The sequence below is a fragment of the Pediculus humanus genome, genomic scaffold (genome assembly GCF_000006295.1).
Source record: "Pediculus humanus corporis 1103172108315 genomic scaffold, whole genome shotgun sequence".
Taxonomy (NCBI): domain Eukaryota; kingdom Metazoa; phylum Arthropoda; class Insecta; order Psocodea; family Pediculidae; genus Pediculus; species Pediculus humanus.
Window position 1 is genome coordinate 1,237,147 of NW_002987884.1, and position 15,155 is coordinate 1,252,301.

Sequence of the window (15,155 nt, forward strand, 5' to 3'; positions counted from 1 at the left end):
ACACGTATGAGTATGCGTGTACACGTATGAGTGTGAGTGTACACGTGTGATGGTGAAGTACATTCGATTCGTTGACGCATAAGATGCGTGTACACGTGTGATGGTGAAGTACATTCGATTCGTTGACGAGAACGCGTAAAAACAGACACTGTAAATATGTATAAGCGGTTAAATGTAATAATAATAACACATCGAAATTTGTAACCCCCCTCCCTCTCCTCTCCTCTTCTCTCTTCTCCTCTTCACTTCTCTCTTCTTCTCTTCTCTCCTCTTCTCTCTTCTTCTCTTCTCTCCTCTTCTCTCTTCTTCTCTTCTCTCCTCTTCTCTCTTCTCCTCTTCACTTCTCTCTTCTCCTCTTCTCTTCTCTCTTCTCCTCTTCTCTTCTCTTCTCTTCTTCTCTTCTCTTCTCTCTTCTCCTCTTCTCTTCTCCTCTTCTCTTCTCTCTTCTCCTCTTCTCTTCTCTCTTCTCTCTTCTCTTCTCTTACTTTTCTTCTCTCTTCTCTCTTCTCTTCTCTTACTTTTCTTCTCTCTTCTCTCTTCTCTTCTCTTACTTTTCTTCTCTCTTCTCTCTTCTCTTCTCTTACTTTTCTTCTCTCTTCTCTCTTCTCTTCTCTTACTTTTCTTCTCTCTTCTCTCTTCTCTTCTCTTACTTTTCTTCTCTCTTCTCTTCTCTTACTTTTCTTCTCTCTTCTCTCTTCTCTTCTCTTACTTTTCTTCTCTCTTCTCTCTTCTCTTCTCTTACTTTTCTTCTCTCTTCTCTCTTCTTCTCTTCTCTTACTTTTCTTCTCTCTTCTCTTACTTTTCTTCTCTCTTCTCTTCTCTTACTTTTCTTCTCTCTTCTCTTCTCTTACTTTTCTTCTCTCTTCTCTCTTCTCTTCTCTTACTTTTCTTCTCTCTTCTCTCTTCTTCTCTTCTCTTACTTTTCTTCTCTCTTCTCTCTTCTTCTCTTCTCTTACTTTTCTTCTCTCTTCTCTTACTTTTCTTCTCTTCTCTTCTCTTACTTTTCTTCTCTCTTCTTCTCTTCTCTTTTCTTCTCTCTTCTCTCTTCTTCTCTTCTCTTCTTTTACTTTTCTTCTCTCTTCTCTTCTCTTCTTTTACTTTTCTTCTCTCTTCTTCTCTTCTTTTCCCTTGTCTCCTTTTATTTTTAAGTCCTTGATCAGCAACTAAAATAAATAAATAAAATAAAATTAATTAATTATTATATGATTTTGTGTTGTGATGATGAATTCCTTTTGATTCATGTGTCAATGTATAATAATAATAATAATATTAATAATAATAATAATGTCATACATTCACTACGCAATAATATTAATATTAATAATAATAATAATAATAAGAAAAAAAAAATGTCTTTCCTATTTAAAAAAAAATAATGTATGAATGTGTTTGTTTGTGAAAATAAATAATAATTAAATAAATCGATAATGACGAAAATTCATTTCTCATTCAATTCACTCTCAAAAAAATGAAAAAATTTTAAAATGTACTTACTTGTTGGAATTTTTTAACATCCTCTCAAAGTCTCCTCTTTCTGATTCCGTAGTGCTGCTGTTGCTGCTGCTTTCGAAGAATGTGAGCCTTCCCACGTAGTGTAATCTCCTGTACGTTTTCTTCTGAGAATCTTCTTCAAATTTTCTTTTCTTTGAGTGTGAAATGGCTTCCAGTCTTCCCACGATGATCGGAGCACTCTTTCTGTCTTTACTTTCCCCACATCCTGACTATTTCTATCTCTTCCATCTTTTTCTATTTGCTTCTTTTTGCTGTATGATGTTTTCTTTCCCGCCGGTAAGGAGACTTGCATTAGCTTGCAATATTTTTTGGAATTATGTCCCACGATGAATTCCGGTTTGCTGAATTCAGTGCCAAATGTAGCCAAATGTCCGTCCTCTCTTCTTATTAATCTCTGAAGCGTTCCCTCTTTTTAAATATTGTCCTTGTAGCTGTTTCTGTTCCCACTTGTCCTTTAATTTCTTCTGAAATTGAGTCTCTACCCGATTTCTCAAGAGTAAATGCACAATGTTGGTGATAACGTGATTCCCTGGATGGTTTCTTCTTTTATATTCAAAATCTTCTTCAGGTTTCCTCTTGTAGAATGTGACATGGCCCCCCAATGCTCCCACGATGACTGGAATAGTTTCTGTTTTCGCTCTCCCCACATACACTTCTTTTGTTCTCTTCTTTGGCTGTCTGGTGTTTTTTTCTGCCAGCACGAAGACTTCGATTAGCTTGCACCATTTTTCGGAATTATGTCCCACGATTATATCCGGTTTGTTGAATTCAGTGCCAAATGTAGCCAAATGTGCGTGCTCTTCTTATTAATCTCTGAAGCGTTTACTCTTTTTAAATATTGTCCTTGTAACTTTTTCTGTTTCCACTTGCCCTTTAATTTCTTCTGAGATTGGGTCTCTACTCGATTCCTCAAGAGTAAATGCTGTTTGTGATAACGATGTTGGTGATAACGCAATTTCCTGGATGGTTTCTTCTTTTAAATTCTTCAAAATCTTCTTTAAATTTTCTTTCATTGAATGTGGCATGGCTCCCAATGCTCCCACGATGATCGGAATCGTTTCTGTTTTTGTTCCCCACATCCTGGATATTTTTATCTCCCCACTTCCATCCTTTTCTATCTCCTTCTTTTTGCTGTCTGTTGTTTTTTCTGCCGGCACGAAGACTTCGATTAGCTTGCACCATTTTTTTTCGGAATTATGTCGCAGGATGATATCTAGTTTGTTGGATTCAGTGTGGATTTGTTGATCATACAGAACTGTGCGTGGATCTGCTGTTGTAACCAGGATTGGAATGTAGTTGTACCACTTCTTGTGTAATTCATCCATTTCATATTCACGACTGATATTTCAGTGGAGATATTGACAAATTTTATTGTGCCTCTCCAGATATTCATGTTTTTCCAATGTCGGACAACCGCAGATTAAATGATCGATTGTTTCCAATTGTGATTGAACAATACCTTCTTGTTGGGCTTTGATAATTATCTTCTTACAGTTATGAGTCCTTCTCCTATCTCTTTTTCTTTATTTTCTTGGACGATTTGCTTTTCTCTTCTTAGCACTCCTCTTTTTCTGAATTTTTCTTCCATTAGCACTGCTTGGACCAAGATGGGATGCTGTTAATGAGATACCATGTATTTTCCCATTCCAATAATGGCATTCTGGTGTGCCGCTTCTATTTGTCTTAATCCTCTTCCTCCATCTTTCCTGCTGACGTACAATCTATCCACATCAGCCTTTGGATGTAACGCACCATTCATAGTTAATATTTTCCTTGTCCTTCCATCCAGGTTTTTGTGATTTCTTCTTTTGTCCAGTCTACAAGTCCAAAACTGTATTCTATTACTGGAATTGCTGACGTGTGTGACTGCTGGCGTTTATCTTATTTCTTCCATTCAGTTCCGACTGTAGCATAAGCCTCAATCTTCTAAAATATTCTTTCTTCAGTCGAGTTTTGATTTCCTTGTTGGCTATCCCAAAATTTTCTTCAATCCCCAGATATTTTTATGTTGATCCAGGGGGTCCAGTTCTTTAATAACTTCCTCTTCAAAATCTTCTATATGTTCTTTCTTCTTTAACTTTCCACTGACGAATAGTGACTCTGGCAAATTTTTCCAAATCAAATTTCATGTTTACGTGAGAGGAGAAAGTTTGTACCATCCTTAATATTTTCTTCATTTCTTCTTCACTCTTCGCATATAGCTTCAGATCATCCAGGTACAACATATGAGTGATTTTCCAGCTTTCTGTCGTTAATTCCAAGCCTTGATCCCTCGCATTTAACAATTTCGACAGGGGAATTAAGCTTATACAGGACAGGAGTGGCGACAATGAATCCCCTTGAAAAATTCCTCTTTTTACAAATATTTTTCTAGAAAAGTATTTTTCCACTTCCAGTTGGGTGCACCAATTTTTCATACTCTTCTTCTCGCAGAACGCTGTCATTTTTGTGTTGACTTTATATATTTTCAATGCCTCAATAATCCATTCGTGATCAGGCACACTATTCGAAGGCTGTCTTTTGATAGTCAATCCATGCCATGCATAAATTCTCCCTCTTTTGTTTTCCACAGTCCATTTCATCAATTTATTTATTAATAAAAACTCCTTGCAGCCGTAAGACCCTTTTCTGCATCCATATTGTTCAGGAGGAAAAATGTTATTCTTTTCCAAGTGTCCACCATAAATCTTTTAACTTCTGTAGCTCCTCATTTTTTTTTGGCAACAAATACGTTTTTCCCGTGGTTATCCATTCTGGCATTTCTTGCTGTCCCATGATTAACTTTTTAATACACATTTATAAATACTTGTAAGATTCTTAATCCAAAAGTTTTGTACTCTATCTAATCCGAGATTACTATTATCATTATCATTTTCGAACACGATGAGTTTCGAATGTATGCACGTGTTGCTGAGTTTTACAATTTTTTCTTAAATCGTGAAGTTGCTTTAAATATTTCAATGAATGTGACTCCGGCTCCGGCTCCCAGTGCTCCGACGATGATCTTTGAATAGTTTCTGACTATTTCCATCACTAAATTCCTGCATTTTCCCCTCGTTTTGACTGGATCAGATACTTTAATTAGTTTCCACCATTTTTCAAAATTATTCTTCTCAGGATGACAACCGATTTGTTGGCAACACTGTCGAATTTGTGAATTTCTTGATCGTAGAAATAACAGTAGGGCTCCCATTTTCAAAAACAATCCTCCATTTTGAATTTTTCCATTTCCATTTGTCCTTTAGCCTCTTCTGAGAAGATTGGGATTCGTCGTCTTCTTATGTTATTATTATTATTATTATCATTATTTATACACGTAAAATAAATTCGAGTATTTTTTTATGTTTAACTTTAACGCATTGCCGAAAAAATAAAAATAAATTTAAAAAGAAAAATAGAAAATATTATTTTTAAAAATATTATTAAATAATTTTACAATAATTGTTGTTACATCGTAAAAAAAAAATTACAATTCTACTATTATTAATTGTAATAATAATAATAATAATGATAATAATAAAATTTTTAATTTAAATTAAATCGGCAACGTTCATGGGCATTTCGTCGATTTGCGTGGAATAATACTGTTCGATGTCTCTCAATATCCTGATGTCGTCACTTTTGACAAAATTTATGGCGACACCTTTTCTACCGAATCTACCCGATCTACCAATTCTATGAATGTACAATTCTCTGTTGTTTGGCAAATCGTAATTTATAACCAGAGACACCTGAAATGATATTCGTTACAATTATTATTATTATTATTTTTAATTTTAAAATGGATCGTAGTGAGTGAAAGCAATGGAAAATAAAATGATTTGTTTGTGGATTTTGTTGGTACCTGTTGAACATCAATTCCTCTTGCCCAAACATCTGTTGTGATGAGTACTCTGCTCAAACCAGTTCTAAATTCTTTCATAATTGCATCTCTTTCCTTTTGAGGCATGTCACCGTGCATGCAAGAAACTGTAAAATTTGCTTCTCTCATTTTTTCAGTAAGCCAATCAACCTGAATAATCAAAGAATGATTGAATGAATTGTGATGAAGACAATAAATAATATGAATCGAGAGAAAATGATTTTTTAAAAATTACCTTTCTTTTCGTGTTGCAAAATATAACAGCTTGAGTTATTGTCAATGTATCGTACAAGTCGCAAAGTGTATCAAATTTCCACTCTTCTCTTTCGACAGCGACAAAAAATTGTTTTATACCTTCAAGAGTCAATTCATCACGTTTGACAAGGATTCTAATTGGATCCGTCATAAATTTTGATGTCATTTCCAATATTTCATGTGGCAATGTGGCAGATATTAAAACAACTTGAGTCGCAGGAGGTAAGTATCTGTACACATCATATATTTGCTCTTTGAATCCTTTGTTTAACATTTCATCAGCTTCATCCAACACCAACATTTTGATAAATCTCGTACGTAGTACTCTACGACGAATCATGTCAAAAACTCTTCCAGGAGTACCAGAAATGACGTGTTGACCGTAATCTAGTTTTCTTATATCTTCTCCTAAATTCGTACCACCAATGCAAGCATGGCATTGAACGTTCATGAAATCTCCCAATGCAAGTATAACTTTTTGAATTTGAACAGCCAATTCTCTTGTGGGTGACAAACAGAGTACTTGCGTTTCTCTAACGGTCGTGTCGAGTGATTGAATTATAGATATTGAAAACGTAGCAGTTTTACCAGTACCCGATTGTGCTTGTGCGATCACGTCGCGTCCCTTCACAATGGGTTTTATGGAACGCTGTTGTATTGCCGATGGTTTTTCAAATCCGTAGGCATAAATACCTCGTAAAAGTTCCTCTCTGAGGCCCATTCTATCAAATGTTGGAATGACTTCGACATCTTCACTCGTTTCGAACTCCACAAGCGATAAATCCTCGGTAGCCGAATTAGACTGATTCTTCACCACATACCTCACATCCGCCATTTTGAATTAAAGTGTTACACATTTGCACGCTCAGAAAACAACAATGTATCAATTCGTCTGGTTGCTTTTTACACAAATACATTTCGCAACAAGACTATTTGTTTTGAATCGAAATTTTAAAACAAAAATTTTTAAATATGTTTAGAACAAATACATTTTTTAAAAAAAAGTTACAGCGAAAAACGTTTTTTTTTTTTTTTTTATATCAAAATTAAGCTCAAAATTATTTCTTTTTTTTTTTCATTTTAATACAACGGTATTTTAATTTTAAAAAAATATTATTATCCCTTATGTATATGACAAATTTCATATCTGAGGCATAATTCCTATATTTCAGCCTTTTTTCTTTTTCTTCGGCTTTACATCAATTAATTTACATTAATTATTTTCAGAGTTATGCCTCAGAATGATGTTAATGATCTTGCGGTACTGTGCAAGATCCATTTTTTTTTTAAATTAAAAATTAATCTGAAAAAAAAATATTATGCTAGGGGTAATGAAAACATTTGCGTTGGAATTATTGATGACGTATTTCCGTTTTTTCTGCGACCACAGTCCGTTATTTTTCATTTCAAATGATTCGAACGCGATGAATGGGAGTTTTGTTTTTTTTTTTTAAACGTTGAAAAATAGAAAATTTTTGGGTTTTTAACGTTCGTGATAACTTTATCGAATAGTTTTTATAAAGAAAAAAGTTAGTGAAAATAAAATAAAAAGTGGAATGTGTGAAAAAACGTAAATAAATATCTTTTTTTTTCGTATAAAAAAAATCGCGAGTGAATCTTAAATATTAATGATATTTTACGCGAATGTTTTTTTTTTTTTTAAAATAATTTCTAGTTTTATATTATTAATTTACCCTTTTTATTTATTTATTTGAAAATTTTTAACAAACGTAAGTGTAATTATATCCTTAGCGTTTTTTTTTTAAATAAAAAATCTTAAATTATTATTACGTAACACGTTACGAATACGGAGTCGAATTACATTTTTTTCTTCTTCTTCTTCTTTTGTCTAAGATTTATTAATTAACATTAAATTACATACCATTAAGTTTAAGCAAAAAAAAAAAGAAAAAAAAGTTTTGCTCGAATTGATAAAATAAAACTTAAATAATTCCATTAGTTTATTTTTTGTTAATTCCTCTGGCTAAGAAAACAAAATGGCCGCCTTACGCGTAAATCAATAACGAATTTTTATCGTCATCAAAAACCGTCGATCGTTTTTCCTTTTGTTTTTTATTTATTCCAAATTACTTATCGATCATATTTATTTGCCTTAACGTCTCATCAGTCATCATTATCATTATTATCACTATTATTAATATTAATTTAACGAATTTATTTTTATCTTGAGTGAGAATACAATTTTTTCAGTTCAGATAACAAAATTTGAATAACTAAAACAAACTAAAAAATTATCATTATTATTATTATTATTAGTATCAATGTTTATCGGATTATTTCCTCATAAAAATAATAATAATAATAATAATAAAATACTTTTAAAATAACTTAAATAAAAAAAAAATTTATTGACATTGTTTTTACATTGAGAGCAAAAATCGATTATTTTAAACTATTTTTATCGCATAATCACAGAATTTAATTTTAATTACAGATCATCATCATCATCATCATTATCATTATCATCGTTATTAAAAATAAAATGAAAAGTAAACGACTTGGAAAAATATTTCGTCTGCAACATTTTCATACGTTTTAAAGTTTTCTATTTATGTGAAGAAAAGAGTTTATTTCTGGGAGACTCGGGTAAGTTTTTATTTTTTTTTTTTTCGAAGGGGGCATCGGGGGGCACACGAGGCGGAAACACAAAATGGGGGGAGGGGGAAAAAGTCAATCGATCCGACGATTTAATTTTTTACGTGTGCGCGCTATAAAAAAAAATTTTGCCTTCCTGTTGTGCGTCGTGAGAGAGTCACGACGTGACTCTGGACCTGTGCCTGAGAGTTCTCAATTTGATTTCTTTTGCCATGGGTCTTATTAGGAGAGCGAGAGCTGCAACCAGAGACGCCATTAAAAAATAAAAAACTCTATCCCATCCCGTGGGAGACAACAAACCGGCAAAAAGTGGACCCACGGCAGCACCTGAAAACATTAACGTTAAGGAAAAATCATCGACTGATACCAACAGGAAAATTTTTTTCTGGTTTTTCTACGACTCCCACCTATGGATCCGGTTCCGTCAATGATCGCGGTGACCGTCGCCAAAGCTTTCGAACTTCCCTGCAGACTTTCGTGAGTTCCCAAATCTGCCGAAACTGCTGTCGTTATGAGAGCGTAGGGACCGTTAACGAAAGCTCCCGACAAGACCAACAGTATTATGTTTATCATTTTTCCCATGCTACCGTATAATTCGTAAATGAAAAGCTGGAATTACATTTGCAAAAGGTATTACGATCGGGTCACGTGATCAATCATAACAACAACAATAATACTACAACGTACTAAAGGCACGGCCAATGTTAACATTGTCACGCAAACCGTCGCCGACATGTTTGTCGCATCCGTGACGACTCCGGCAGCGATCGCTCCTACGATTCCTCCGACATCGAACAGTGTTGACAATTCGGCACTCAAACTCGGACCGAAATTAGTCGAAGAACTTATGTAATAAGGCAACCAATATAAAAATGTATACGAGACGAGTTTTGAAAAGAAAAGAGACATCGAATATTCGACAACGCCCTGCGAGTAACGGAAGAAAAAAAAAAAAAAATGTCAAAACTATCGAATCGAATCGAATCGTATCGATCGATCGATCGATACAAAAAAAAAAAAAAACAAAATCTTTCTTATCTTACCGGAATTTTTAAAGCATCCAAAAATCCTATGGCTTGCTCATTTTGATTTATCAATATCGGACTTTTTTCCGTCGCGTTTGTTCTACCCTGAAACAAACAAACAAACAAACAAACGAATGTATAAAAAACGGAAAGAATAACGTTTATCTATTAGCGAAACTTTTTTTTTTTTTTTTTTTTTTTGCGTTTTTACCCCCTGCAAGTTTAAAAATTTTTTTTAAAAAACTCTCCCAATTAATTATTTTGATTAAAAAAAAAATGAAAACCGGAACATGCAAATATTCCAAATAATAACAAATAACGACAAGCCCCCATTTTCATGTAGTAATAATAATGATAATATTAATAATAATAATAATAATAAATACAATTGAAATCTTACTCTTCTATTATATGGAATCGAAACGGACGATAAGATTCTTGTAGCTTGTCCATCATCTTCGTAATCGCTCGATGTCGATGATGATGTTGAATCTTCTTTCTGTGGAACTGACATGTAATTACTGACATTGATGCCCTTGAGTGAGTAAAATGCGCAAGTGACAAAAAATAAAAATTAATACGTGTTATTAATACGACAAAAATACTGACAATTCCAACATGCGACACAAAAAATCAAATGATTATAAGGGAAAACGGAGGGGAGAGGAGGAAAGGGGGGGAAGAGAGAGAGAGAGAGAGAGGAAATCAACAAAAAAAAAAAAGCGACAATTTTTAAAATAAACACACCACTCATAACAAACAAACAAAATTTAAAAAAAAAAAAAAAAATAAGAATAATTTTCCCACTTACTGCTCTATTCATAGTTTCCGGTTGTGAAAATCCTATATTTTCCGGATGAGCAATTAAAAAAAGGAAAACGATAACGCCGAAAACGGCCATTAAAACCCCAGGAACCATAAAACTGTATCCCCAATTTTTTTCAACATAATATCCAGCTATTAATGTACCCACAATGTTCCCTATGGATGTGTGAGAATTCCAAATTCCAAATATGAGACCTATAATAAATAATGAAGTCATACACCTCTTACGAATAAACAGAGAGAGAGACAAGATAGGAAGATGAGAAAGTGGGAAAGAGATGGGAAAAGGGGAGCAAATAAGTATCAACCTCTTGTATACTGCTTTAATTACCTCTGTTTCCTTTTCCGAACCAGTGACCTAAAATTGTAACGACAGCCGGCCATCCTGTCGTCTGAAATATTCCCATTAATATTTGAACACAAACAAAATAAGCCATCGAATGAATATTTAACGTTTTAGCTAAACCGAATAAATAACAGAACAATGCTGAAAACAACATTCCAATCGATAGGAAATATCTGAGATTCACTCTTTCAGCAACAATCCCGCTAAAAATAATCAAAAAAAAAAAAAAAAAATTATTATAATTTCCATAAACAGTAAAAATCCCCAAAATTGATAACATGTTTCATTACCTTGCAAACATTGTAAAAGCATATGCGAATAAAAAAGCAGAATCTAAAGCTCCGAAAAGCTTGCCAGCATCTTTACCATCTGTTACAAGAGAAAAATGAATCAATAATATAGACAATAACATTCAATTTGATAGTATGATAAATGAGGTAACTCACCGAAAGGTGCCCAACCACTACAATTACTATTATCAAAAATTAAATTATCTTCTAAAACATGACTACTACTAGAACAATTAGGATGTAAAACATTTTTCACTACACTAATTGGTTTCCTTGTAAAATGATAACTCATATATGTTATGTATGTTAAAAATAAAACTAAACCTCTGTGCCAGACATATTTACTCCTTAAATTCCACTGACATTTTCTCGTCATTATTTTCAATAATTTAATACCCAATGGTAAATTTTTCGTATTTGCCATTATACTTAATTATTTATTTATTGTGCACTAAAACAAACAAACAAACAAACAAACAAACATAAAAACTTTATATTTTTATTATTTTTATCTGTAAAAAAAAGGCAAAAATAATCGAATTGATTAAGTTAAACTAAAACCATTATCAGCGAGTTAATTATCGTAAAAAAAATTTTAATTACTTTTTTAAGCGAAACTGCTTTTACCGAACATGAAGAAAATAAAAAAATGTTTGTGTGTGTATGTTTGAAAATCAAATTTTTAACTTTTTCTATTGATTATTATCATCATCATTGTTTTTTTTATAATAAATTAAATTAATTATTCGGTGAGATTTAATTATATTGAATAAATAAATAGAAAAAAAAAAAAAACTATTTTTAATGAAATGTTTTTCTTACCGATTGAATTTAAACTTATTTAAAAATTATTAATCGTTATGTATTCAGATCTATTAATTGTGTGTACATTACAGCTTTCGTCACCTACAAAAAAAAAATAAAAAAAAATAAAACGAATTTGATTGATTTTCAACAAAAAAAAAAAAAAATTAATTTATAAAGAAACGTCGACCATATTGTGATTGACACGAATTTATCGTGTAATTATTAACGATACGTCTCGAAAATTTTTTTTACAAAAAAAAATGCAAAACAAGCAATAATTATTCAGAAAGCCTTTTTTTTTTTTTTTTTTTATTAACGTTTGATTTGACATTTTAATTTTTTTTTTTTTTATGGTTAAAAAAACGTACGTGAAATTGTCAAGAGAAATAACAAAAAAAATTAAACTAATTAATCACGTCCGAATGATTTTATTCAATAAAAAAAAATAATAAACGTCGACAACGTTTCCTTTTTTTTTTTTTTTTTTTTATTTGACGTTAGTGACAGATCACCAAAAAAAAAAAATTAATTTACTGACGTTTAGTTATAACAACCCGGAAGAAAAATAATTAAAATTATTTATTAAACGATAAAAAATTATTAACGTGTATTCGATTTGATATTTATAATTTAAAAAAATTACCTTTTTAAAATACATTTAAAAAATAAATAAATAAATATAAACGCATATTATTTAATTACAAAAAAAAAAAAAAAAATTATAAATAACGACAAATGTAAATAACTAAAAATCCGCCATTTTGATTTTTTTTTTCGTACACGAAAGCCAACCTTGAAATTAATTTTTTTTTTGATTTCTGAACGGACTTTCTCAACGTTAAACTCAGTGAGGTAGTAGAGGTTCGTTCATTCATTCATTCATCGTTCGTCGAATGATTTTTATTTTCTCATTTCAATTAAATTACATCCAATCTTTATTAAAAAATTTTTATTTACTTATTCGAATGATTAGTCAGCCGACGATTGATTAATTAATTAATTAAATTATTAATTTTTTGTTTCAGGTGATAGAAAATGACATAAACAAAGAAAAACTAAAAAAAAGAAAATTAAAAAATTATAACCATTTCTCTCTCCCTCCCTCTTCGTGATTAATTTTTTTTTTTTTTTGAACGAATTCCTTGGATTTGACGACAATGATGATGATGATGATGATAAATTTCAATGACGTTTTACGTAATGATAATGATAACATCAGTTAATAAATAAATAAATAAATAAATAATAATAAAAATAATAAAAGTTATAAATAATTTGGCAAATGTTAGAAAAAAATTTTTTTTAATATAAATTTGTAAATTTTAGGTTAATAGGTTAATCACAAAACGATAAATAATAATAATAATAATAATAATAATAATAATAATAATAATAATAATAATAATAATAATAATTACGTAATAACGTCGTCGTTTTTTTTTTTTATATTTATTTTAATGATTATCAACAAATTATAACGAATTCGTTTTCCAATATAAATAAAAAATTTATTATTAGTAATTTTAATTTTAATAACGTTTAATTTAATTTATACTATTATTATCATTATTATTATTATTATTGAAAAATTCACCTGTTGTATTATTGACTCCTAACGTATCATATCGTACTAAATTTTTTCCTTTTTTTTTTTTTGTAACTTAATTTAATGACTCCTTTTGTATAATTTCCCTTGTTTTTATCAAATTAAGATAAGGCATATTAGTTTCTTTTTTTTTGTTAATGATATATAAAAGTGATTAAATAATAAATCTTGCGAAGATTTAAATCAAACAAAATCCATTGTTAATAAACAATAAACTTTTTCTTTGTTTTTTTGTTCTTTTTTACCAAGCGAAAAAATGAATTTGTAACAATTTTATTCCCCAAAATTATTTTTATGCGTATAATATAATAAATTCACGCACATTGATTTTATTTATTTAATTTATTAATAACTATTTATTTTTTATATTAAAAATTTGTTTGTTTAAAAAATAAAGATGAAAGATTTAAAAAACAAAACAAAAAAATTTTTTTTAAAAATCTTCTCTCAAAATTATGTAAACAAAGACTACTAGCGACACCTATCGGATTATCATTGAACTTTTTTTTTTGATCATTTTACGTCTTACATTTTAATATGCAAGATTTATTTTAACGGTTGCTAGGCAACGTGTTTTTTTAATTACTTAATTCTTTTCTTTTCTTTTTTCTCATTGGCTAATTTTTTTTAAATCAACCAATCAGATTTTAGTAAAATTTCCGCCATATTTTTTTCCGCTTTCATTTTTCTTTTTGACTTATTCATCATTAAATATTCAAATTTCATTTCAAAAAAAAGAGAAAAAAAAAAAAAATTTCCTTATTAACAATTCGCTACGATTTGACAAATGTCGTCATTATTACGTTGATAAAAAACATAATTAATTATTTATAAGTATACAAAACAAAACAAAAAAAAGAAATTTTCTTTTTGTTTTTTTTTTTTTTTTTTTTTTTATACAATACAAATCTATTTATTTCTTTTTAAAAAAAAATTTAATTTCAATTTACATTCAATAATAATAATAATAATAATAATAAATCACGTATTTATATATATATATATATAACAAAGTGTAACAATTTTTTAAAATCAATACATATATATTGTTATGATCCCGTACTCAATATTCACATTTTCAACTTTTTATAAACAAAAGACTGGCGACGAACTCAAATTGTTCTTCTTTAGAAGCGAAGCTTCTAAAGACTCCTTCTTTTATTTTATTTGCAAGTGTTTGCTCGAACATTCGAAACAGTTGACTGACGAAAGACCAAAGTAATATAGGCAAGCTACACAGCTTGGCGTTGGTTCATTTTGATTTTTAGTCTAGCTGTAATAAGTTCTTGTCTATTAATATTAGTTTTGTTAGTGATAGTTTTAAGTGCTTGTTCATTACTTACAAAAATAAAGAACGAACATAACATATTAAAAATTTTGGCGCAGTCGTTTTTTTTTTCTTTTTCTGAACGACATATATTTCTTCTTTTAAACTATGTAAATACGTATAAATATTTTTATTCGATATAAATTTACTGAATTTCTACTTTTTTTACGCTTAAAATCGTATTCTCGCGTTGTTCGAAATAATGCTATTAATAATGATAATAATTATATGTAAATCGTGATAACACGATTATAATGGAATCTAATATAATTTTTGAAGGTATTCGTCGAACAAATAAACGTGCAAACTGTTTTGCTTGCTGCTCGCCATTAAATTTTTCAAATCGTTTGTGTGTCCCGATAATTCCCGTATGGTATCCCTGAATTTGTGCACGAATTCGTTTTGAACGTGGGATTGAACTTCGGCATCTTCAACGGCTTGAGTGTGAATTCTATTCGCTTCCGTTGCAAACGATTTCTGTAATTCGATATATATAAAAAAAAAATTAAAATTAATAACAATAATAATAATAATTATTATTATTATCATTATTTAAATTGTAATTTAAACTTTCCAATTATTATTAGCCTTAACTTTTCGCACAATTCAAAAAAAAATCGTGCAATCGAATTGCAATCGATTAGTAACACGATATATTTGTTTGTTTGTTTGTTTGTTTGTTGT

General features: G+C 30.2%; 4 protein-coding genes across 4 annotated transcripts in view; all 4 read right to left on the reverse strand.

Annotated features, from left to right (window-relative positions):
* Nucleotides 1-4,429: 4,429 nt before the first annotated feature.
* Nucleotides 4,430-4,705, reverse strand: Phum_PHUM597320 (uncharacterized protein; the record flags this gene model as incomplete). The annotated part of the gene is made up of 1 exon (XM_002432648.1): nt 4,430-4,705. One exon carries the CDS (start codon nt 4,703-4,705, stop codon nt 4,430-4,432), a length of 276 nt encoding a protein of 91 aa, XP_002432693.1.
* Nucleotides 4,706-5,042: 337 nt separating this feature from the next.
* On the reverse strand, nt 5,043-6,464 carry Phum_PHUM597330 (DEAD box ATP-dependent RNA helicase, putative; the record flags this gene model as incomplete). The annotated part of the gene is made up of 3 exons (XM_002432649.1): nt 5,043-5,243; nt 5,357-5,524; nt 5,610-6,464. The coding sequence occupies 3 exons, from the start codon at nt 6,462-6,464 to the stop codon at nt 5,043-5,045; spliced, it is 1,224 nt and encodes a 407-aa protein (XP_002432694.1).
* A 1,938-nt stretch (nt 6,465-8,402) lies between these two features.
* Nucleotides 8,403-11,155, reverse strand: Phum_PHUM597340 (glycerol-3-phosphate transporter, putative; the record flags this gene model as incomplete). The annotated part of the gene is made up of 9 exons (XM_002432650.1): nt 8,403-8,572; nt 8,653-8,854; nt 8,933-9,172; nt 9,289-9,324; nt 9,671-9,805; nt 10,082-10,290; nt 10,427-10,644; nt 10,732-10,810; nt 10,888-11,155. 9 exons carry the CDS (start codon nt 11,153-11,155, stop codon nt 8,403-8,405), a joined length of 1,557 nt encoding a protein of 518 aa, XP_002432695.1.
* Nucleotides 11,156-14,732: 3,577 nt separating this feature from the next.
* Phum_PHUM597350 (secreted ferritin G subunit precursor, putative) overlaps nt 14,733-15,155 on the reverse strand; it is a gene marked incomplete at both ends in the record, with an annotated part of 2,427 nt that continues 2,004 nt past the window's right edge. Inside the window, one exon of the mRNA XM_002432651.1 lies at nt 14,733-14,948. Coding sequence (XP_002432696.1) covers nt 14,733-14,948 — 216 coding nt within the window. The remainder of the gene's footprint in view (nt 14,949-15,155) is intronic.